Raw genomic sequence first — 25,534 nt, 5'->3', positions numbered from 1 at the left:
GAAGAGCCTGCCGGGCAGCATGAACAGCACAGGCTAAGGTCCCGAAGTGGGAGCCTGCGGGAGTTGTTGGAGAAAGTGTAAAGGCCAGCGTGACTGGAACTGAGCCAGGAAAACGCTCAGGAGATGAAGGCGAAGAGAAAAGAGGAGGGGTGGGGAACAGATCCTTAATCCTTATAGGTAGGGGGGGAAAAAAACCTCAAATTAAAAAAAAAAAGGATTCTTACTATTTTACTATTATTGACTACAAAAACATTTCAGACTCTTGAAGGGCTTGACAGGAGCTCCCTGGACTGTATAACGGGTTTGTAGCAACTATCTCTGCCCACGAGGACCAAAGGAGATGGTGAGCGCAAAGCGCCTGACAAAGTCAGCAGGCGCCCAGGAGGGGTCCCCGCCGTTTCCCTCCGGATCCCGTTTTCACTGTCACTCCTGGACGTCAAGCCGAGCCCAGGGCCGGCCTTTCCCAAGCCAGCCACTCCCCACGCATCGGTGTCTTGGCTTCGGCCTCCGATCTGGCTCCTCGTCTCGGCGCCCCGCAAAAACTCGGACACGCACACTCTCACACCCCAGCCGGACCCCAACCCTAACTCTCTCTTCCTGTGTTGCCGCGTCCGGGTGTCCGCCTTCCTTGAGGAGCTGGAACCCCGCCCGCGCCGCCGAGCCTTCTGGGAATTGTAGTCCAGGCTCGCCGAGCCCAAACGTACTTCCGGGTTCGGCCAGAAGCGCAGCCATTGTCCCGCGCGCGGACGTTTTTTGTCTCCGCGCACCTCGGCCCTTCGGAGGTTAAGCCGAGTGGCCCTGCGGATGCCGACTAGGGGAGGGGACAGAAGTAGCTTAACCCGAGTCTGTCGTGTGCAGAATCGGGGCAGAGAGTTGCTTAACCGAGCTCGTCTTGCCGTAGAGCTGTGCTGGGCACTGAGGCTGGGACAGGCCCTGCCTGGTCCTCGACCCGGTGGACGCCCAGGTTGGTGAGGGGCGGGGCAACGCCGGTGTCCCGTGCGCGCATGCGCAGGGTCTAGGCGGGCCGCTGGGATGACGAGTGTGGGTGGGCGATCTGGGACCTGCGTGGGCGGTGCTTCAGCTTCGGGTCGCAGAAGTTGGTGGTGATACTAGGGCAGCTGCAGATCACGGGACTGTGCTCTGCGCACGTGTGCGGGTACCTGGTCGGGTGTTGCTCTTAGGATGCTCTGGGGAAGCCCAGGTTGGTGGAAGACAGGCTATATGCACGGGTGTGGGGGAAGATCCTGAGAACCCCGCCTCTCCCTCATCCAAGGCTGGAGGAGCTGAGAACGACTGGGTTGATGAAGTGCCCAGTTGCAGATTCTGGTTTTCGGAGGAGAGGGGCTCTGTCATTATTCCTATACTCTTGAGCAGGTGTTTGAGCAGGAAACACGAGATGGGAGGTGAGATTCTGGGTAGTTGACTCTAGGACCCTGGAAGAGACACCACTCTTTTTGCAGACCTGGGGGCGCCCTGGGTAGTGGACAGACTAAGTGGGAGTTGCAGTTTCTTGTCTTAGGAGAGGCAGCGCTACTTCAGCGACCCCCCCCACCGTCCCCCCGCCCCGCGCCGTGAGACTGGCTGATGGGCTGCAGACTCCTAGGTTGACGGAGAGACCAGAGCCTAGAGGCAGGTTCTAAGCAGAGGGCTTCCTACACATGTTGGAGATGTCTGAATGGAAAGCAGGAACTTGGACCAGTGATCCTGGGACCCACGTTGGATAGTGCAGAGTCCTAGGACATTCAAGTTTGGTGAAGACACTGGGTGGCAGGTACAGATTCGGAGCCCAGGAATGACAAGCTGCAGCCGCTACCATCAGATTGACAGCTGTTTGGGAAGGAAGTGGGATGCTGCCAGCACGATTATGAAGTAGGTGTTCCCAGGACCTTTGCTCGGGCTGCCTAGCTTGCAGGCGTGAGAATGCTCCAGGTGGTAGAGGAACAGAGTCTGGGCTGCAGATTTGGATCTGGAAGGGGCTGTATGCTAGGTGGCACCCAGGGGTTAACATTTGGGTTGGAGGAAGCAAAAGGACCCGGTTCCCATGGGAGCTGCTCTATCGTGAGTTTGAGAACCCCCAGGCTGGTGAGTGCCCAGGTCCTAGGCCTGATTCTGGAGTTCTCTGCTCCAGTTACCGTTTGGGTGTTCTGAAGCAATGGTGGTAAGCAGGCAGTGAGGCTGGGGACCTGAGAACCCTCACAGGGGCTGGTGGGTACTTGAGGTAGCCCAGGGAGGTTGAGGAACAGATTGGGAAGTGCAGCTTCTCGTCTCAGGAGCGGGAACTTGCACAGTGCCCCAGGCTGGCCGAGGGCCCAGGTCCTGGATGCAGATTCTGGGTGTGAGCCTGCTCTGCGTGCGTGGGTATGCCAGCAGGAGGAGGGAACCTCTATGGGTGGCCCCTGTGCGGTGGCTGCTGGAGTAGAGGCCTGAGGGCCCCAGTTTGGAGCTTTGGGTTCTGAACTTGGGAGGGCCAAGGCCGCGCTCTGCACATGCACTGGCCTTTGGGCAGAATGGGCGCATGGGCAGTCCTAGGACCCTGGTACTGCCTGAGGATGTCCAGGTGGGTGGAGGGAGTAGCCGCAGATTCTGGGCTGCAGAGGGGTAGGGCTGTGCCGGGTGCCCTCTGTGCACATGAGCAGGTACTTGGGTGAGAAAGGAGGAGCTGGAGGTGGGTATTAGAGGGCGCTGGGGTCTTTGTGCCCCTGGCACCCCACTCACAGCCTGATGATGCCCAGGTTGGCAGAGAGACAGGCTCTCCCTGCGCTGCAGGTGCCCAGGAAGATGTTCGGGAGGAATCTGGGCAGGTGCGACTCAAGTAGGGGCCTGGGGAGGTTGGTGGGGGAAGCAGTTTGGGTGCGGGTTCAGGGTACAGCTGCATTGTGAACTCACCCTATACTGTTTGAGTGAGAATCCAGTGGGGCTGAGGGGTGGGTAAGAGGGAGAGATGGGGCAGGGATGGCGTGCGGAGGTGGGGGATTTGCTGTTCTAGTCTCCGACCGAGAAACATCGAGTTGGTACAAAGACAACTGAGGTCCACGTTCTGGCAGGTGCTGGTGTTTGTCGGGCAGCCCCCGGTCCCATGCCGGCTTTGTTTCTGACTCAGGCCTGAGGACACCCAGGTTGGTGGAGGAGCCAGGTCAGAATTACAAATTCGGGGCCCAGGAAGATTTGGGGTAGGGGAGAATCTGGACTGGCGCTCTTCTGGTAGGAGGCCGCCCACCCTAGAATGGTTGAGGGACCAGGTCCTGGGTGCAGCTGAGCTCTGTGCTTACACTTGGCTGTTTGAGCAGGAAGTGAGAGGCAATCCACCCGACAGGTGCTGGAGGGTCAGGCTTGTCAGTGGATCCTGGGAGGGGCGGGGCTACGTCATGAACTTCATGCGATTAGTCACGCACGGAGTTTGAGCCATCAAGCCCAGAGCCCTGCTGTTTGCCTTAGGAGGAGGTGCTGATTTGGGGCTGCAGATTCAGGTTGGGGGTAGTGGGTGCACACCAGGGGGTCCTTAATGTGCTGGGTGTTCGTAGGGGTCCCAGGATCCAGTGGGATAGAGAGGGACCGATTCGTGCTGCAGGTTTTGGTGATGGACGGAAGGCCACACTTGGGCATGTGGTGGGCCTCCAGGTTGGTGGTCCAGAGGCCCCAGACAGTGGAGGAGCTGCAGGCTAGAGCTGCAGAGCCTTGGCCTGGGAGAGGAACTGAGGGACTCTAGGTGCAAGCACAGCTGTTCAGGCAGGAATCTATCTGGGCAGGAGCCTCTAGAAGCACAGTTGCCATGGGTACTGCATCCCGGAAGCAGAGACTAATCCAGGGAGGGGGGAGCCACAGTGGACCTGCACGAGGATGCTGTACTCAGGGCTTCTCCCCTTGCAGCTCGGGACCTCAGGCCCCTGCCCGTGCCTGGAGGAGAGCATGGAAGAGCGGGACGAGAAGCCCCCGGGACCCCTGGAGGCCAGTGCGCAGGTGAGTGGAGCTTCCCTTCCCTTGGGAGACCCAGAGCTTGTCCCCACCCATGCCCCACAGCCTGATCCCCTGGGTTTGGGACACTGTCCAGCTCTCTTTGCAGTGTTTTGGGGGCTTCTGGTCCCTCCCGATCAGCAGGCTTCTGACACACACTATACATTTTATGGGGCTCCCTGCATTTCCTCACCCTCTTAACCTAAATAACTCTTTCTGGAAGGAATTTGGCATCCTGTATCCAAAGCCCTTAGCCAGTGACTCACAGCTTTGCTTGAGAATAAGCAATTGGAAAGAATGTTTGTGAACGTGCAATGCAAGAGGAGAGTTAAATGAGTTCTAGTAAAAGACCATGAAATGGAATTCACTGTAGCCATTGATAGGATAAAAAGATATTTATGATCTACGTTAAGTAAATAGCATTTTGAAATGATTAAAAAAAGGATGTAGTTTGCGTGTGCATAGAAAATACATTATATCAGTTAACAAAGATTATCTGTAAGTTATGTTCCCAGTGACTTTATGTTTTTAGTTACTTATCTGTACTTTTGTACTTCTGTACAACACATTTTAAGGTTAGGAAATTAATGATTTAAAGCATTTTCTTTGAGAAAATTTCATTTCTTAAAGATGTTAAATTAGAATTTCACCTTTCCCTTCCTGGACAGTTCAATCCTGAAGCTATTAGGTGGGGCAGAGCCAGGTAGGTGTCTGCAGTTGAGGGAGGGCTGCCTGCTGTGGGGTGGCACAGCTTCATCAGGGTGACAAGGGCATCCGTGTGTGAGGGCGTCAGTGACCCAGTGGGGTGAGGTAAGTGTCCACACGGAGGAGGAGGTTCTGGTTTGCGGGTGACACGGTCAGCGCAGGTGAGAAGAGCATCCAGAGAGGGGATGCCCTGGTGTGGGCAGCCCAAGTGCAGTGAGGGTGTCCACGCAAGGGGTGGTCCAGCTTAGGGTGTCCGAGCCAGAGCCGGGTGAGACGGGCATCCGTGTTGGAGGTGGGGTGCATCCTGGTGTGGCGTATCACAGGCTGAGCAGGTTGAGGGCATCTGACTTGACGTGGAGTATCAGCTCAGACGAGGGCATCCACACGGAGTCCAAGGCCCAGTGACTCGAGAGTGAGTCCCTGAGAAGAGGCCACCTGGCCTGCAGAGTCAGAGCAGAGGCAGGGTGACGAGGGTCCCTTGGCAGAGGCTGGCCCCGTGTGGGGCAGCAGAGCCCAGGTGGGCCGAGGAGAACTGTGTAGGAGAGGCAGTGGCGGTGGAAATGGGAGATTAGTTACTTACAGGGGAGTCAGTCAGATAAACAAATCAAATAAGGGTCATGGTGAAACCGCTAGGTGGCGTTTCGTGGGGGCTTCTTGGAGCTCCAGTTCTTTATGTCTCAGCGCAGAAAGAATTCAGCGAGAGGCAAAGTAAGAGATGAGGAGTGATTTATTAGAACAGGACGCTTGTGAGGCTTACAGGTAGGCAGGCAAGAGGGTGCCGTGCCCCCCAAATTTAGTGGGCTACAGTTTTATAATCAAAGGAAAAGTGGGGAGGGGGAGAAGACCACCTTCTTCCTCACTCTTGAGTAGATCTCACGCTTCCATTATCAGCTCTTCCTCCATGTCGGGTGGGAGAGTTTTCTGGTCCCTCCACGGTCAAGCCGGGACTGTCGCGGCGCAGCGGAAATGAGCAAAAAGGCGGTCCATATGCTAAAAATAGTAAATCATCTCAGGTTTTAGTATAATGCCACCTTTTCCTCATATTTTTGTTTTTAGTGCACACAGAGGAGCATGTCCTAGGAATCATTAACTTACTGAGCTCACTGGGCAGGATGTGGGTCTCACGCCACCATCGTTTTATTGTTTGAGGACATGTCTCATGCTTCTGTTGCATGGTTTTGTTGCTAAGCGAGCCTGCTTGGTTTTGTGGTTAAGCAAACCTGTTTTCTCGAGTGATCATTAACTTACAGGGGTCTCCCATACTTCTTTCTTTACTTACAATCCCCTAGTGGCATTAACTATTTAACTATCTACTTTGTCCCTTTACTCTGTCCTTATCAGTCAGTGGGAGGCAGGGTTCTCGCCGTCAGCTGTGGAAAGAGAGGACTTTGGAATGAACTTGGTGGTGATCAGTGGAATTGGAGGTATTGGGGTGGCTCCTGGTTTTCAGTATGTGTAGATGTAGAAATACATACAGATGTGTGCCTCTGTGTGTGTGTGTGTGTGTGTGTGTGTACATACAGATATACACATATGTATTCCCTGTCTCTGTCCACTGTGAGGGCCTGAGAGCAGTGACATTCTGATACCAGTGTGCACCCCTAGTGCCCAGATCTCAATTTCTAAAAATGCCACAGGTTTTATGCGTTTACTGTTAACGGGTATTTAGTGTTCCGTTTTTTGCTGTTACAGGCAGCACTGCTATAAATGTTTTTGATTATATAAATGATTCCTTGTACACGTACACAAGAGTTTCAGAGAGAGAAGTTAGGCAAATATAAATTTACATACATTTGCATTCACATCTTTATCAAAAGTACAGGTAAAATGAGTTTTGATGTGACCATTGGTATTGTACTTTAAGCCAGTAACTTCAAGTGTTTCCTGGGAATCCTAATGGTCCTTTCACCATCTTCTTCTATGTTATACAACTGAATTAGCAATCTACTCATGCTGATTTTTACTTTCATCAAATATTTATTGATGGACTAACCAATGTAAGGCCCTGTGTGAGGTGCTGGGGAAAAAGATAGGCTCTCACAGACAGAAAGGCTACATAGATAGAAAAAGCAAAAACATCTTCCTTCTTGTATTAGTTATCGGGTTGCATCTCTCAAACTTAGCAGCTTAAAGCAACGAACATTTTTTATCTCACACAGTATCTGAGGGTCAGGAATCTGGGAGCAGCTTATCGGGATGTTTCTGGCACTCGGGGTCCCTGGTGAGGCTGCAGTAAGTTGTTGGCTGGGGCTGCTGCCTTTGGAAGGCTTGCGTGGGTAGGGGATCCACTTGCAAGCTCACTCATGTGGCTGTTGGCGAGAGGCCTCAGTCCCACACCACGTAGACCTCTCCCCAGGGCTGCTCACAACACAGCAGCTGGTTTCTCCCAGAGCAAATGATCTGAGAGAGATGAGAGAGAGAGAGGAAGAGGGGAGGGGAGCGGGAGCTTGCACGCTTAATTGCACATAGCCAAGATGGAAGCCACCGTGTCTTTTATCATTTGATCTCAGAATGACACACCATCGCTTCCTCTGTAGTCTGTTGGTCGCACAGACCTATCCTGGTACCAGGTGGGTAAGGACTACATAAGGCTGTGAATACCAGGAGGAGCGGCGTTCACCGGGGGCCACCTTGGAGGCTGGCTTCCACATTTCTCAACTCTGAACGGCCTCTAGTTCATTTTAATCGTTATCGCATCGTTTAATCGCACGGGTGCTTTGGGCCTGGAGACGGTAAGGAGAGCCCTGGCAGGGAGAGACAACCAGGGAGCCCAAGTCTTGGCTTTGAATGAGGGACGCTCAAGGAGAGACTGTACTGAGACATCACCTGAGAGGTTTCAGTGACTTACATACCTGGAGGTAACTCAGCCTTGAGGCGACTCTGAACCCTGCCTGCCTTCAGGGTCCGGCCAAGGTGGTGGCGGAGCCTCGCCTGTTCCCTGTCAGTTTCAACATCAGAGCCGGGCAGGTTGTTGATGAATTGGTGACCCGGTGCTGGAGGGTCTGTTCTGTCCATCTGAGGAAAGTTGAGAATTTTCATAGATAATGGTGTGGGATGGGAAAGAGAATTTTCTTGTGCATGAGAACTAGCGAGACCCTCCGGTCAGTAGGATCTCTGAGAAAATCAGGCAGGGGAACCTTCAGCTTTTGGTTTGAATACGGGTTGCTTTTACTCCCTCTCAAATTAGTAATTAAGAAACTCTGTGCCCTCCAAATGGACCCTGTACATCACTTCCCTTGAGCTGAAATGTGAACTCTGCCCTACATCTCCTGTGGGCCATAAGAGAAATTAACACACCAAGGAGGGAAATTCTCCTAGTGCGATGCCTATTAGAGTTAATATCCTGAACCTCCTCACAGATGTAGGAGCTTCCCAAATACAAAGCTTGGAGAATTGAGTTCAGTAATCATTCTGTGATTTGACTGGAAGCTTTTTTTCCCCCAAGAACCACCCCCCGCCCCCTGAGTTAGGTATGTTTGGTCAACTCTGTTTACAGGAGAGCCAGTAGCAAATAGTCCTAGGACTGATTTGAGCAAGGGTTCACTGTGAAGGGGACAGGCCACTCCATGAGGGCTGTGCTTGTCTCTCTTCCTCGGCCCTGGATCACACATGTTTCCACCCACGTCGCAGAGAGAACGGTTATTATCTCTTGCCTGTAACTCTTCTCCACGTCAACAGGCTTCTCCAAGTCAACAGGCTAATTCCTATTCCAGTTCTGTAAAGTACACGAAGAAAAAGGAAACCGTTTCTTCATTACATGGAGAGGTGATTGTTGAACAAAAGGGATACTTTTTAAAATGCTCCAGAAGGACATTGTACTAAGTGAAATAAGCCAGACGCAGAAAGGCAAATACTGCATGATCTCACTTATGTGTGGAACCTAAAAGAGTCCAACTCGTAGAAGCAGAGAGTACAGTGGTGGTTGCCAGGCAGTGGGGGAAATGGGAAGATGTTGGTTAGATGTTGCAAAGGGTCAGTTACGTGGGCTGAGTAAGTCCTGGGGAATCTCATGTACAGCATGGTGACTAAAGTTAACAGTATTGTATTGTGTCCTCGAAATTTTCTGAGAGTTGATCTTAAGTGTTCTGACCACATGAAAAAAATCGTAACTGTGTACAATTTTTATTTGTCAGGTATACCTCAATAAAGTTGTAGAATAAAATAAATTGTAAATAGTGAAAAAGAATAAAAATAAAAATGCTCCAGAGCACACAGAAGTGGGAGTAAAGGCTTTTCATTCCAGTTATATATCCAAAACCGTGCGCTTATCTCTAGCCTTGTCACATTCAGACAACTCACGTTGTGCTCCTGGTCAGTACTGAGGAGAATACAAAGGTGAAAAATATACAGTTCTTTACAGTTTAGGATTCATGACCCAGGTATATAGACATGGAATTAATTCGAGGAGAATGATTTTACTGGTACAGTTAGGGTCCAATAAAAACAGCTAAGAAACTAAGGGAAGAAGAGACAAGACTTTGTGCTATCTGGGAACGCTTCATGGAAGAGGTGGCATTTGCTCTGGAGCTTGAATGATCAGATTTTCAGCGATGGGGCCATGGAAAGGGGAGGAGTTCACATCAGGCAATCAGTGTTTGGACCATCTCTGGTGAACTCCATGGACTTCAATGAGTTTACGAAACTTTATTACCATTTATTTCTGTGTGGGTAAAATTGACATGTCACTCCCTTCTTCAAAAGAGTTTAGATAATTGTGTGAGATAGTCTGTGTTGAAGTACTCTGTGTGTTGTTAAACACACTAGCAAATGATAGGTATTATCTGAAGGAAACCGCAGGAGCTAAGATGTAAATACAGGAGACATTCCTAAAATGGTTGGTAATCCGAAGTGGATAGAAGGAGTGGGTGGATGTAGGGGTGTGTGTGTGTGTGTGTGTGTGTGTGTGTGTGTGTGTGTGTACCTACTTTTGAGACAACACGGTTGTTTTGTTTCTTTGGCCACACTGTGCAGCATACAGGATTCTAGTTCCCTGACCAGGGATCGAACCCAGGCCTCCTGCATTGGGAGCGTTGGAGTCTTAACCACTGGACTGCCAGCGAAGTCCCGACAACATGGTTTTTGAGCATTTAGTTTGAGAGAGTAAGTTGGGGGTAGGTTCTGGAGGCTGATGCTTTTTCTGAGAAGAAAGGGCGCCCAACAGAGGTTTATTCTAACCAGAGGAGGGACTTGAACTCAGCAAAGACTTGGTGCCTTTGGGGACCAAAGGACAATGTGAAGGCTCAGGTAGCACATTTCGTGTGGTTGTTTTACTGTCAACACACGTTTATGAAGTGGCTACCATGTGTCAGTACAGTCGGTCCTCCATATCCTAGGGTTCTGCAGATTCAACCAACCCAGGATCAAAACAATTTTTTTTAATTCCAAAAGTTCCAAGAAACAAAACTTGAATTTGTTGCTTGCCTGGCAACTCTTTCCATCACATTTGCATGGCATTTACATAGCACTGACATTGAATGGGGTATTATAAGTAATCTAGAGATGATTTAAAGTAGACGGGAGGATGTATGTTGGTTATATGCAAGTACTGCGCCATTTTTATATAAGGGACTTGAGCATCAGTGGATTTTGGTATCAGTGGGGGTCCTGGAACCACCGCCCCCCCAGGACACTGAGTGATGACTGCTGATTGAAGCACAATGAAACCATGGTAAATAGGAGAGAGGAGAGCTCAGCTCTTATGGAACCCACTCTAGGGGAAGTTGGATTTTTTTTAAAAGGTATAAATATATGTGTGATGCAAAGAAATGAAAGCAAAGTGGCGGAATTGACTTATGGGCTGGTGGCAGGGAAGGACGTTTGGTGCAGAGAAGACCGTGAGCAGAAGGTTTTTTTTTTGTTTTCCTTGTGAAAACTTTTAAATCAAAAGATGTTGAAAGCAGTTTTGATTAAAGAGAAGGTGCATCCATATTCCCCAAGTAAAATTGTTTTAGCAGTTGTGGCAGATAAGGAGCATTTTGGGGTTTTGTCTTTACTAGCACCTCCTGAGTTAGAAACATGAAGTCTCTCAGTTCTTGGCTTTGTTTCTTAACTGGTCTTAAATGTTAAAAACAAACAAAAAACGTGGAAGATTATGTAATAATTTAAAATACAGTCCAGTGTTTCTAGGTTTTCCTTTCTTGAGAAACCTCTCATTTCCCAGGTAGTTTTAGATTATAGGATGAGTTAACTTCTGGCCCTTAAGTTGTTAGAATTCAACGTCTGCCACTTTTGTAGTAAGAAAAGACAGCTTTGGTGTTGTCACACATTAAGAATGCGATTTCTCTTAGTAGCCGAGTTTCCATGATATTTGAGTCCGTTAGCAGTTTGGGGTCAAAACTTGTGGCTCCTTGGGGCTATCTGTAGTTTTGTTGTTGTTATTTTAGCCTTGTGAGTTAGATTTGTATGTTTTTGTTCCTTGGCCTTTGGAGCTATTTTGTAATGCCCAGGCAGCCATGTTAAGGCAGTTTAACCATCCTGGCATTTGTACTCAACAGTAATGCAGGTAATTAGCAGTTAAGCTTTCACATTGGGCCACCTTTACATTGCAACAACTCCAGTTCATTAAATACTCAGCGTTACCCTTAGTACCTGCCCAGGAATTATAGAGAGGTGTTTTTAGGCTTGGAGAAATCCTTTTCTGACTTTAAGCTAGCTACTTTTCATGACCCTTCCCAATGCAATGGTGAAATTTTATCTAGGTTGATAAGGGAGGGAAATTGGCACACCTGTGAAAAGTACAGTAGTTTATCTCCTTTTAGTTTATGATTGAGACTGAATGATAACTGAGTTATAATCAAGAATCAACAGTAAAATCATCCCTCGATATCCGAGAGGGATTGGTTCCAGGAGTCTCCATGTATACCAACATCCTTAGATGTAGTTACACATTCATGGATTCAACCAACCAAGGGTTGGGTAGTACTGTTCGTACTTATTGAAAGAAATTCACATACAAGTGGACCCGGGCAGTTCAAACCCATGTTGTTCACGGGTCAGCTGTACTTATTTCTCAGTGTTTGAAGATTTAAGAAGGAACAAAGTACACAGGCATACGCTGGAGATACTGCGGGTTCGGTTCCAGACCACCGCAGTAAAGTGAATATCGAAACAAAGCGAGTCATGTGAATTTTTTGGTTTCTCAGTGCGTATAAAAGTCACATTCACGCTATACTGTTGTCTCTTAAGTGTGCCAGAGCATTATGTCTAAAAAATGTACATACCTTAATTTAAAAATACCTATTGCTAAAAAAATGCTAACCATCATCTGAGCCTTCAACAAGTCATATCTTGTAGCTGCTGGAGGGTCCTGCCTCACTGCTGGTGGCTGCTGACTGATCAAGGTGGTGGGCGCTGAAGGTTTGAGGAGCTGTGGCAGTTTCTTAAAATAAGACAACGATGAAGTTTGCCTCATCCATTGACTCTTTCTTTCTCGAACGGTATTTCCATAGCGTGGAGTGCTGTTTAGTAGCGTTTAGCCACAGTAGAACTTCCTTCAAAACTGGAGTCAATTCTCTCAAACCCCGCTGCTGCTTTATCAACTATGTTTATGTCATATTCTAAATCCTTTGTTGTCATGTCAGCAATCTTCTCAGCATCTTCACTGGGAGTAGATTCCAGCTCACGAAGCCACTTCCTCTCCTCATCCATAAGAAACAACTCCTCATTCATTAAAGTTTTTCCATGAGATTGCAGCAATGCAGTCACGTCTTCCGGCTCCACTTCTAATTCTAGTTCTCTTGCTGTTTTCACTTCATCTGTGGTTACTTCTTCCACTGAAATCTTGAACCCCTCAAAGTCATCCATGAGGGTTAGAATCAGCTTCATCCAAACTCCTGTTAATTAGCAGGAACTCCTGTTAACATTAACTCCTGTTAATGTTGGTATTTTGACCTCTTCCCATGAATCACGAATGTTCTTAATGGCATCTGGAATGGTGAATCCTTCCCAGGAGGTTTTCAATTGACTTTCTCCAGATCCACCAGAGGAATCACTATCTATTGGCAGCTATAACCTTAGGAAATGCATTTCTCGAATAATAAGACTTGACAGTTGAAATGATTCCTTGCTTCATGGGCTGCAGAATGGATGTTGTGCTAGCAGGCATCAAAACATTAATCTCATTGTACATCTCCATCAGAGCTCTCAGGTGAGCAGTAATTTTTTTTTTTTTTTTTTTTTTTTTGCCGTACGTGGGCCTCTCACTGCCGTGGCCTCGCCCGTTGCGGAGCAACAGGCTCCGGACGCACAGGCTCAGCGGCCGTGGCTCACGGGCCCAGCCGCTCCGCGGCATGTGGGATCTTCCCAGACCCGGGCACGAACCCATGTCCCCTGCATCGGCAGGCGGACTCTCAACCACTGCGCCACCAGGGAAGCCCAGCAGTAACATTTTGAAAAGAACCTTTTCTTCTGAGCAATAGGTCTCAACAGCGGGCGTAAACTATTTGGTAAACTATGTTGTAAACAGATGTGCTGTCATCCAAGCTTTGTTCTTCCATTTATAGAGCACAAGTAGAGTAGATTTAACATAATTCTTAAGGGCCCTACGATTTTCAGAATGGTAAATGAGCATTGGCTTTAACTTAGTCACCAGCTGCCTTAGCCCATAACCAGAGAGTCAGTCTGTCCTTTGAAGCTCTGAAGCCAGGCATTGACTTTTCCTCTCTAGCTATGAAAGTCCTAGATGGCATCTTCTTCCAACCTAAGGCTGTTTTGTGTACATTGAAAATCTGTTGTTTAGTGTAGCCTCCTTCATGAATTACTTAGCTAGATCTTCTGGGTAACTTGCTGCAGCTTCTCCATCAGCACTTGCTGCTTCACTTTGCACTTTTATGTTACAGAGGTGGCTTCTTTCCTTAAACCTCAAGAACCAACTTCTGCTGGCTTCAAACTTCTCTTCTGCAGCTTCCTCACCTCTCTCAGCCTTCACAGAATTCAAGAGAGTTAGGGCCTTGCTCTGGAGGAGGCTTTGGCTTAAGGGAATGTTGTGGTTGGTTTGATCTTCTGTCCAATTCACTCACACTTTCTCCATATCAGCAATAAAACTGTTTCTCTTTCTTGTCATTCGCGTGTTCACTGGAGTAGCACTTTTCATTTCCTTCAAGAACTTTTCCTTTGCATTCACACCTTGGCTGACTGTTTGGCGCAAGAGGCCTAGCTTTCAGCCCGTCTCAGCTTTCAACCTGCCTTCCTCACTAAGCTTAATCCTTTCTAGCTTTTGATTTAAAGTGAGAGATGTATGCATGACTCTTCTTTTCACTTGACCACTTAGAGGCCATTGTAGGGTTATTAACTGGCCTAATTAAATATTGTTGTGTCTCAGGGAATAAGGAGTCCTGAGGAGAGGGAGGGAGACGGAGGAAGGGCTGGTCAGTGGAGAAGTCAGAATATACACATTTATGGGTTAAATTTGCCCTCTTATTTGGACACAGATTGTGACACCTCAAAACAATTACAATAGTAACATCAAAGATCACTGATCACAGATCACCATGACAAATATAATAATAATGCAGAAGTTTTAAATATTTTGAGAATTAGCAAACTGTGACACATAGACATGAAGTGGGCAAATGCTATTGGGAACATGGCACCAATAGACTTGGTTGATGTAGGGTTGCCACAATCTTCAATTTGTAAAATGCGTATCTGTGAAGCGCAGTAAAGTGCAATAAAATGAGGTATGCTGGGGGAATTCCCTGGCCGTCCAGTGGTTAGGACTGTACCTTCACTGCTGAGGGTGTGGGTTCAGTCCCTGGTTGGGGAACTAAGATCCTGCAAGCTGTGGCGAGGCCAAAAAAAAAAAAAAAGTATGCCTGTCCTTGAACAGAATGTCATTTGACAGGATGAGTCATTGTACTCGGTAGTAAAAACTTCAGGAAGCCACAAAGGAATTATCTTGTTTCAGAGTGATTTTTTCAAGAGGGAAACATTTTTTGCTGTTTGGTAAATATTGAATTAAGGAAAAGAAATGTCATTAAAAAATGGATACCATGTTGAAACACAGACTGTGAACCTGCACCTCAATTCTGCTTTTCCAAAATATAACTGCTTTTAATGCTTTTGAGACTGTCCTTCCGGACTTTTCTGGGCATGTTTATATTTTATAAAAATTTATTCATGGTCTATATACGGCTCTTAATTTTTTCACTCCACAATATATTATAGACATCTTTCTGTCCTTTGTATGTATCAATCCATGCAAATCTATCTTTTCTTCTCTTGGCTGCTAAATAATATTCAGTTATCTGGATGAAGCATAATTTATTTAACCAGGCACTTACTGATGGACACTTAATCTCCCCTCCCATTTTTGCTATGATAATGTAACTCTTTAATGAGATTTCTTGTACATACATCTAAGTGTTCTTTCTTTCCTTCTTTCTCTCTTTCTTTTCTTTCTCTCTTTCCTTCCTTCCTTCCCTCCTTCCTTCCTTCCTTCCGCATGTTTTGCAGGATCTTAGTTCCCCGACCCGGGATTGAACCTGTGCCAGTGCAGTGAAAGCGCTGGGTCCTAACCACTGGACTGCCAGGGAAGTCCCTAAGTGTGCTTTCTGTTATTTCCTAAGGAAATACTATCAAGAAGACTTACTGGATATTACATTTTTAAAATATTTCCATTAAAAAAACAAAAATAAAAGCAAAGAGTATATGTGAAAATAGATGAAATCTGGATAAAGTCGATAGCTGAGTTAAAAATGTTGAACTGATATCAGTTTCCTGGTTTTGACAATGCACTGTGGTTACATGTGATAGTATCATTGGGAGAAACTGGGTGAAGGGTATACAGGAACTCTCTCTGTTCTGTTTTTGTAAATTCTTGTGAGTCTTAAACTATTTCAAAATAAAATGTTATTTTAAGAAATATATTGCCAATCCAGGGAGGTTGTATCAACTTAAATTTCCACTAGGAGTATATGAAGCTCTTGACCCGTGGGCCACCAGGGCAGGAGTCATTAGCAACAGGCTGAAGAAACAGTCCATGTGGTTGGGATATTGGTTACATACAGGGGTTCGAGCAGATAAGTAAATATAAATAGGATAATGGGACGCAGAGAAGGAAGGTACAAATATAGAAAGTGGGAAGGCTAGAATTGTTGAATTGTAATTATTGCTGTGAATTTAATGGTCTTTAAGGTATAGAGGTGTCATAGGAATAGAGATGTGATTTTATCTGATTGAAAGAGATGAGCATCTTTTTGTATATTCACTGGCCATTTTATTTCTTCATAGTTGAGTTGCCTGTGTATTTTCCTTTGTCTATTTTTCTTTCTTTCTGATTCAGAGGAAATCTTAACAACATAGATTCTTATTGGTGGTGCCTTTATCGGTGGCACTTTTTGCCAAACATTTTATGAAGTTAATTTGTTGATCTTTGTTTTTATCATTCTTTGGTCTTGCTGTATTACGTGTTATTTTCTTACAATTCCATGATCCAGGAATTCAGGCAGGGATTTAAGCTGGACAGTTCTTTTCTTCTGCATCGTGTCTGGGGTCACTCAGCTCCGTTCAGCTGGTAGCTGGGCTGGTCTGGAAGATGCACAAAGACATCATGCTGTTTCTGATGCCTCTTGCTCTTCCAGATGTCCCCTCTCTCTCTCCACATGCTCAGCTTGAGCTTACCAGTGGGAAGGAGCAGAAGTTTGGTAGGTGGGATGTGTTAAAACAGATGGCCTGTCAAATCCTAGCCAGCTCACAGTGGGAGTTTTGAGCCATGGCTTAGCTCCCTGATTATTTTCCTTTTTCTCATCTGCTTTGCCTTCTCAGGACTGTCTCCTTCCTCAGGAGATTATCGTCAAGGTCGAGAGAGACGATGCCGGGTCACTGGCCGTTGCATCCCAGGTGAGTTGGACAGGGCCTCTGTCTTCACCTCGAGAAATGTGCGTGGCTGGTGGGTGGCAGAAGCCACATTGAAGTGAGCTGGGAAGTGAGTAGAAAATGGGGAAATAGAGTGGGCAACTTTTTACAAAAAGTTGGTTATCTATAAAAGATTGAAGAGAGTGATAACTGCAAGGAAATCTGAGGTTGAGGGTTGTTGTCTTTTATCCCCTAAAGGTTTGAAAGGATTTGGCTCGGTTTAAATGGTTGCAGGAAAGAGTAAGTGAAGGAAAAGAAGTTAACGGTCAGGAGAGAGAGGAGATAAAACTGTAAAGCAGAACTCACAGATACAGAGAACAAACTAGTGGTTACCAGTGTAGGGGGGTGCAGTAGAGGGGTGGAGGAGTGAGAGGTACAAAGTATTGGGAATAAGATAGGCTCAAGGATGTATTCTACAACGCAGGGAATAGAGCCAATATGTTGTAATAACTGTAAATGGAAAGTAACGTTTCAAAATTGTATAAAAATTTAAAATAATAATTTAAAAAAAAAGACAAAAGCGATAAAGCAGAGTCCTTGATTAGTGCCAGGGGAATTAATTCAGAGCATATGTGAATGCATTAACTCTATTAGAGGAAGAAGGGCTCATATAAGAAAAATGAGGTTGAGGGAATTATCTGAAGGCTTGTGTTTTTCTCTGTGAACAGTCAGGTGAAATTATCTTTTGAGCATGTGGGTGGGACTTGGAATGGAGAGATGTTTGACTAGAGTAGAGAAGGCTTAAAATAGTAATTTGGATTATGAGAGACAGGCTGCTCCAGGAGGTATAATAGGGTTGCTGGTCAGCCCGAAAAGCTCATTCTGAGATAGTGACTGTTTTTAAATTTTATTTATTTATCTGTTTATTGGCCGTGCCACACAGCTTGTGGGATCTTAGTTCCCCAACCAGGGATTGAACCCGGGGCCTCGGCAGTGAGAGCGCAGAGGGATTCCCGATAGTGACTGTTAATAATACTCTATTCAGCTGCTTTTGTGGGTTTTCTTTCCCTGTGGCATTCCGTAACCTACTTTCCATGGAGAGCAGATTTGACATTCAGATTTGTTTAGTTTTTGTAGCCAGGTATATTCAGTGGAAGCCCCATAGGTCACGGTAATATTTGAAAGAGAATTTTTGAATATATCAAATAGAAAGATTAAGGTGAGTGATCCACAGGCTCTCACCTGAATAATGAAGATGGGAAAGATAAAAGAGGATGCTAAACAGAAAGGAAAAGACTACAGACTGGAGGATAGTGATAGTAGATATTTTAGTAAAGGCCCCAAACCAGCAGAGAATGAGAGGAGTAAAGGGAGTGATTAAGCAAGTAAAGTGGAGAATTCTGATGTCGTAATGAAAGAGTGAGCTATTCTGGGTGTGCGACTTGAGAGGTGGAGTACTTTATGGTGATTTCAAGATCTGGGGTCCCACACTAAGAATGAGGGGCTGGGAGTTGGGCTGGCCGTATGAGTTGATGACTGAGAACATAGTCTGTGATGTTAGGGAAACTTGAGGTTGCATCCCAGTCACTAACCTTAGGCCTACGTGTTAATTTCTCCGACCTTCTAGCTCTTCATCTGAAAAATGTTGCTGCTAATGGTATTTTCTCACAAGGGGCCTTGTGAGAATTAAGTGAGCGATAATTTATGCAACATGCTGAGCACACTGCCTGATACCACATAGTAAGTGCTTCATGAAAGTCAGTTATTTTTATATTATTACCAGAGAACTCTACATGTGGATGCTATAGACTGCGCAAGACGAGACAGTACACGTTCTTGAATTAGCGGATAAATCCTGGGTATTATAAATCTTCAGTGGTTGGGGGCATGGGTGGTGTTCAAGAAGTTGGTACAACAAAGCTCCAAGAAGTGAGGTAAATGGCATGAATTTCAGGGTAACTGGGAGCACACACACCCTCCTCCCCCTCTGATGCTGAGACCCCTGGGATGGGAGAGCACGACCACCCTGAGCCTGTGAGGACTTCAGAGGAGGGAGTCCTCAGGGAGGAAGTGTAGGTTTCTATTAACACAGGGATGTAGAGAGAATATTTGGTGAAGATGTAGGATTTCTTTTTTTTTTTTTTTGCTGTGCTGGGTCTTTGTTGCTGCATGCGGGCTTTCTGTAGTTGCGGTGTGCGGGCTTCTCATTGAGGTGGCTTCTATTGTTGTGGAGCATGGGCTCTAGGTGCGTGGGCTTCAGTAGTTGCAGCGCGTGGGCCCTAGAGCGTGCGGGCTTCAGTAGTTGTGGTGCATGGGGTCAGTAGTTGTGGCTCGTGGGCTCTAGAGAGCAGGCTCAGTAGTTGTGGCGCACGGGCTTAGTTGCTCCACAGCATGTGGGATCTTCCGGGACCAGGGCTCAAACCCATGTCCCCTGCATTGGCAGGCGGATTCTTAACTACTGCGCCACCAGGGAAATTCCGGATTTCATTATTATATAAGAAGAGTTCCCAAGGGCACAGTTGAAGGGTTTGGGAAGAAATTTTGAGGACTTGGGTGTAAGGGACAGGTGAGAGGAAGAATAGAATAAGAGGGATAGAAGTTCAGAAACAGCCAGTATCCACACACTGAAGGACCTTTTCAAATGGGTATGTGATGGGCCTTGTGAGATTCAGGTGAGAGGAAAGGATTTCCGTCAGAATTTGAACCAGGATTATTTTGATATATTACAGAGTCTACTGATATACTGTTGATTCACTTACTGAAATAATTTACCAAATATATAATTAGTCTATACTATACACCAACACTGTACTAAGCTCTGGAGCTTAGTACATGCCCTCATGGATTACAGCCTAGTGACAAAGATGACCATTATGCATATGATAAGAAAGCGTGGTGAGTCTTAAGATAGAAATTCCTGGAGCTTTGAGAACATATAGCCTGGGGTGCAGTGGGGGGTGCTAATCTAGTCTAGTATTATTTATTTAACATTTGAAGAAGTTTGATATTAAAGGGACCTACATTAAACAGTGAAGGGGAGTGTTTATTAAAAGGAAGCATGTATTGGAGGTTGAAAAACAGTATGTATAGATCCATGTTCAACACGGGGCAGTTTGCAAGTGATATTTCTTTTCTTTTCTTTTTTTTAAAGTATTAGATCAATGTTTTTATTAAGATCTTAAAAAAAATATGACCTGAAAGAATAACACATATATTTGTAGGTTCTTCTGGCTGAACTTTCTGTTTCTTTAAACTGCTGCTTAAAAATATTTACCTAATTGTTATTACCTATAAACAACATTGTGGTTCTGATTATTTTCTTTGACTCAGTTCATCCTTGTAAGATCTTCAATCCTGAAGAAATGGCACAAAACGAATAGTGAGAAATAACAAATGATATTTCTGAATCCCATTTTGGGGTAACTGTGAAAACCTTTGAGATTTTAGTGAAATTTATGGGCCACAACTTAGAAAAAGGTACAGCAGCATTTTGCATGGAGTTTCTTGAGATTCAGGGACTTCGTGTCCTATGCATGAACCACAGCTTAAGAACACCCCACCTATTTAAAAAGCCTTGGCAAGTGGCATTTGACTTCTGTGGGTTTTGCTGCCTTTGGGTAAGGACAGATCACCTCCAGCACTTTTTTGGAACGAAATTCCTGCCCAAAAATCTTAGAAGAAGGTTCTTTCCTGCTTAGAGGAGGCAGTCCAAGAGACCCCTTTTACATGGCAGTAATGACAGGCCCTATGGTGCAGCTCATAGTGTGGACAAAATAGAAATGTTTTCTGAAGACTTAAGAATTCAGGATAAAGGTCTCATTGGCTGTCACTTATTTTTTGAGGCTCCTCAAACCTAATCATCCTGATAATAATTCCCAGCCTTTGTTTTTTTTAGTAAACTCTGGTAATGGCTTTTCATATATCATTACAATTAATTCACTCAACAGCACAATGAATTGGGTATCATTAAGCCTAATAAATAGAAATGGAATAAACTCACCATTAATAGACAGATGATCAGATTAGATATATTTTTTTAAAAAAATTCAGACATAGGCTCTTAATAGATAAGAAAACCCACGTCTCTTTTCCATATCCAGTGCTCTAAACCTGTACATACTGCCTTTCATTAAGGCCCACATTTCATTTTTTGTCTCAGGCATCAGTAAAGCCTGTGTGCCAAATCTGGCCCGTCACCTGTTTTTTGAAAATAAAGTTTTATTGTAATATAGCCACATCCATTTGTTCATGTATTTTCTGTGGCTGCTTTCTTGCTATAGCAGCAGAGCTGAGTAGTTGTAATAGATAGAGACTGTATGGCTTGCCAAGCCTAAAATATTTGCTCTCTGACCTTTGAGAGAAAAAGTTTGCTGACCCTGTTCTGTTAGTTTCTCGGGAATTTGGAGGGAATTCCTAAGTAGGAATTCTATATTCACCAATGCAAAAATCAGAATAAGCATTTTCTTTAAGGTCAACAAGAGAGAAAACAGTTTACGTCAGTTCTTAGCTGGTGTTCTTCTTTGGGGTTATATAAATAGGTCCAGCATCCAAAACCCAAAGGGGCTCACCTAGAAGGTACCTGTATCCCTTGACTAGAATCCTTTGAACGTTGATCATCTCAGGACAATTTCCAGGCCATCAGGTTTTCTTTCTTCCACCTGTCAAACTTTTCCTCTGTGAACATTGGAAGGAAATGATACCCAACTGAGCAGGAATGTGTGTCCTGTTTTAGGAAGGAGTGAACTTCCATAGAGTGACTGTGGACTTCACTCAGGAGGAAGAAGGCACTTTGAACCCTGCCCGGAGGACCCTGGACAGAGATGTGATCCTGGAGAACCACAGGCACCTAGTCTCTTGGGGTAAGAGTACAGTCCCCTTTAATGAAGTCTATGTATTGAAATGATTTCTCATTTCCATTGATCAAGAGCTAGGGAATTCAGAGGCCAGAATGATTTTGGCCACACATAGATTGCATTTGTGTTTTTTATTCCCCAGTGAAGATTTAGTTTTAATTTGTAGGGTAGCAAAGGTACAGATTCTTGGGTTTGAGCTTATGCAGTCTTCTTGGCTCCTAAAGGCCAAGGACTGGGACCAAATTCTGCAGTGATTTTCTTTTGTCCCCAGCCCAAATACCCAAAGTCCTGTATCTTTCCCTATCGGCTTTTCAAACCAGATGCAGTCTCCTAGTTGGAACAAGGGGATAAGTATGAAAAGAGTTTCTCAACATGCATATCCAGGTGAGAAACAGACATTTGGGAGTCATTACAGGTATAGAAGATTTGTTTGAAAAATCCCCATAGGGCATGTTGCATATTTCTCCATCTCCCACTCCTGGTGGACTTACACATCACCACTTTTTCCAAGTGTGCTTTATATTGCCTGGCCTAATAGCCACCAAGGCTTCTGTTTATGAGCTAATCTTCATCCTCTCTCACTTGGAACTAAAGGAATTCATGGGGCCATATTAGCCCCTAAGGCATTTAGGGAACCTGGGATAACAGTGCCCCCATTATTTTTTCCTGGTTCACAAAGTAGTTTGACCTTGTTTTACTAACACAGACTGTGCTAGCAAGTTTCATGCCTCCAGAAATTTCTAGAAATGTAGACACTAATTTCTATTTCAGTGAACATATATCTAGCACTAAAGAAGGTAGAAAGGACCCTCTTTTTTTGCTAAGGATTGCAAAATTGTTTTGCAATTCTGTAGATTCTGCATAGGGGATCTTATTTTGGAATATGGAGATATTTGACATCTAAAGTCTTTTTATTCAGCAACACTAAGATTGAAATAGTTTCATATTAATGCCCTGTTACACTATTGGACTATGGTAGTTCTCTGCTTACTGCTTCATCCCATCCTTTTGCTTTCTCAATTCATGTTATAGGTCCATAGCTGAAAGCAAATCCACATATAATTGCATACTTTCTTGTCAGCTTTTATTCCCCTATTCCAGCTCTAACATTTTTTTGGCTAGGGTGTTTTATTTTGCTTCCTTCCAGAGTCGGCAACTGCACTTGGAAGAAGAGAATCAACATCAAAGCAGAGCATTTTTGGTGATGAACCATCCCACAGAGTGAAGATAGAAAGGTTGACAAGAGATGATCCTTGGTTATCTTCATGTGAAGAAGTTCAGGATTGTAAGGAGCTTTTGGAGAAGCAACGGGAAAAACAAGAGAGACTTTTGAAGGAAGTGACATTCACTCACAGAACAGATATTAGTCATGAGAGAGCCTGCAAAAGTGATGACCTTGAGGAGAAGCGTGGTCCAAATAACAGTCTTCTTTCACCACAGATGATACCCATAAGAAACCATTTTCATAAACATGCTTCACATGTTAAAAAATTGCATTATAATTCTATGGTAAACACTCATCAGATGATTAATGATAGTGAGAAACTCTGTGAAAATAAAGAATGTGGAAACCTCCCCCAGAGCATTCATTTTATTCAGTTTACAAAAGCTCAAACAGAAGATAAATCCTATGGATTTAGTGACAGTATTCAACACTTTAGCCATGATAAACCCCTATATCCACATGAGAAAATACATGCACAAGGAAAATCCTTTGATTTTAAGGAACATGGGCAAGTTTTGAACCACAGCATATCCCATAATGAACAACAGAGAATCCCTGTTGAAGAGAGTCAGTATAAATGTAATAAAACCTCCCAGAGTTCATCCCTTGCTCAAAACATGAGAAATCATTCTGAAGAGAAACCCTTTGAATGTAATCAGTGTGGAAAATCCTTCAGCTGGAGCTCTCATCTTGTTGCACATCAGAGAACTCACACAGGGGAGAAACCTTATGAATGTAACGAGTGTGGGAAATCATTCAGCCGCAGCTCTCACCTCGTTTCCCATCAGAGAACTCATACTGGAGAGAAACCTTATAGATGCAATCAGTGTGGGAAATCCTTTAGCCAGAGCTATGTCCTTGTCGTGCATCAGAGAACTCATACTGGAGAGAAGCCTTATGAATGCAGTCAGTGTGGAAAGTCATTCAGGCAGAGCTACAAACTTATTGCACATCAAAGAACTCATACTGGAGAGAAGCCCTACGAATGTAATCAATGTGGGAAATCATTTATCCAGAGCTATAAGCTTATTGCCCATCAAAGAATTCATACTGGAGAAAAGCCCTATGAATGCAATCAATGTGGAAAGTCCTTTAGTCAAAGTTACAAACTTGTTGCACATCAGAGGAGTCACACAGGAGAAAAACCCTTTGAATGTAATCAGTGTGGAAAATCCTTCAGCTGGAGTTCTCAACTGGTTGCCCACCAAAGAACTCATACTGGAGAGAAACCCTACGAATGTAATGAGTGTGGGAAATCTTTCAACCGCAGTTCTCACCTTGTTATGCATCAGAGAACTCATACTGGAGAAAAACCCTATGAATGTAATCAGTGTGGGAAGTCCTTCAGCCAGAGTTATGTTCTTGTTGTACATCAGAGAACTCATACTGGAGAAAAGCCCTATGAGTGCAGTCAGTGTGGGAAATCCTTCAGGCAGAGTTCATGCCTTACTCAACATCAGAGAACTCATACTGGAGAGAAACCCTATGAATGTAACCAATGTGGAAAAACATTCAGCTTGAGTGCTCGACTTATTGTACATCAAAGAACTCATACTGGAGAGAAACCCTTTACATGTAATCAGTGTGGGAAAGCTTTCATTAATAGTTCTAAACTTATTAGGCATCAGGCAACTCATATTGAAGAGAAACCCTATGAATGTAACTAGTTTGGAAATCTTTCAGCCAGAGTATATCCCTCCCTCCTTCCCTCCTTCTCTCCCTCCCTCCCTCCTTCCCTTCCTCCCTCCCTTCAGCCCCTCATTTCCTCCTTCCCTCCTTCCATTCTTCCAGGATTACATGTATTGGAAAGAACTACTATGAAAACAATGTGTCTGGAAAAAGCTTTCAGTTAGCTCTCTGTTACTGTGTATCTGGAAATTTGTTCTGGGGAAGAAACAGAGAAAAACTATCACATATTTTACTTAACGGTTCCATGTTAAAAAATCAAACTTGGCCCTTATAACACATTCCCACAAAAGTAATAACTACTGGCGCTTTTCCTTGCAGAAAGCACTTCGACCTGACTTTGAGAGAATTACCATTAAATGGGCAATATGCTGTGGAGTGATTGCCAGTGAGGTGGACCTCTTTTCCAATAAAGAATAAATGAGAATGCTGATACCAGTGGGCTTGTTGTTGAGAAGGTTGGAAAATTGCTGTAGTTATTAGAACTTAGACTGGAAAATGGCATTTCAGTGTATCATTTTCCAACATGATTTCCCTAGTGGCTACTTAGTAATCAGTTTCACACAGCACTTTCTCTTATATGTGACGATTTTGTAAAAATTAGGGAAATGGCTATGATATGAACTGAAAAATGCAGGGCAAGAGTATAGAACATTCATTTCTAGAACCATCATGATAAGGTGTTTGTGTTTGGATCAGGGTCTAAAGGGATTCTAGGTGTATCTGTTTTAATTTTAGGTTTATGCCTGTTTTTTGTGTGTGTATGCTTTTTTATAATACTAACAAATGATATGAGTAATAGTCAAAAAAGTACAAACATTTCCATCTCTTTGACCATTTAGGAAAGACCTGACAGATAGCAAAGATCCCTCAGGGTTCTGAGAGTTCCATTTGGATTAGCATGAACAGGTTACTCCTTAGGACTTAGATTCCCAGGAATGTTCCTCATTGAGAATAAAATATTTCCCTGTGAATGTGGAACTGGAAATTTAAGCCAGAGGGACTGAGAATGCATGGGCAGTATGGAGGGCATATGGGCTTTTTTTAACCCATATATCAAAAGCAGTATAAAGGAGCTTTATTTTTAAGATTTTTTTTTTTTCTCCTCTCATGTAGTATTGTCTTTTTTTCCTCTGGGATATGTTCCCTAATGTGAGAATCCTCTGAGTGGGAAGGTACTGCCCTGGCTAAGTGCTTGCCATCTAAATTAAGCACACAAGAATGCTTTTAGTGAGGTAATATTTGTAGCTTCTCATTGGTTTTTTAGATTTGGTTCACAAGTCTTTCTGGCCTTTGCCCCTTATCATGAATTCTAATTCTG

At 44.8% G+C, this 25,534-nt stretch overlaps 1 protein-coding gene across 3 annotated transcripts; it reads left to right on the top strand.

The window, feature by feature from the left end:
• The first annotated feature begins 717 nt into the window (after positions 1-717).
• Positions 718-24,645, top strand: ZNF180 (zinc finger protein 180). Of its 3 annotated transcripts, none has more exons than XM_029241554.1 (5): positions 718-964; positions 3,868-3,957; positions 16,420-16,494; positions 21,182-21,308; positions 22,450-24,645. In XM_029241554.1, the coding sequence occupies exons 2-5, from the start codon at positions 3,907-3,909 to the stop codon at positions 24,192-24,194; spliced, it is 1,998 nt and encodes a 665-aa protein (XP_029097387.1). In that variant the 5' UTR covers positions 718-964; positions 3,868-3,906; the 3' UTR covers positions 24,195-24,645. The 3 variants fall into 3 exon arrangements, with proteins under 3 accessions (XP_029097387.1, XP_029097389.1, XP_029097388.1); XM_029241556.1 differs by having other exon boundaries at positions 753-964; positions 21,574-22,671; XM_029241555.1 differs by lacking the exon at positions 718-964 and adding an exon at positions 1,543-1,869.
• Positions 24,646-25,534: the final 889 nt, after the last annotated feature.

The sequence above is a fragment of the Monodon monoceros genome, unplaced genomic scaffold (assembly GCF_005190385.1).
Source record: "Monodon monoceros isolate NGI ecotype Baffin Bay Population unplaced genomic scaffold, NGI_Narwhal_1 Super_Scaffold_10, whole genome shotgun sequence".
Lineage (NCBI taxonomy): Eukaryota > Metazoa > Chordata > Mammalia > Artiodactyla > Monodontidae > Monodon > Monodon monoceros.
Note: the sequence above shows the minus strand (reverse complement) of the source record. Positions and strands in the feature narration are given on the sequence as shown.

What these genes read in the sequence shown, in the direction of transcription:
- ZNF180 (XM_029241554.1), top strand. Translation starts at nt 3,907, where the DNA reads ATGGAAGAGCGGGACGAGAAGCCCCCGGGACCCCTGGAGGCCAGTGCG. An exon ending in CCCTGGAGGCCAGTGCGCAG is followed by an intron (nt 3,958 to 16,419) that starts GTGAGTGGAGCT and finishes TTGCCTTCTCAG; the next exon opens with GACTGTCTCCTTCCTCAGGA. An exon ending in CACTGGCCGTTGCATCCCAG is followed by an intron (nt 16,495 to 21,181) that starts GTGAGTTGGACA and finishes GTCCTGTTTTAG; the next exon opens with GAAGGAGTGAACTTCCATAG.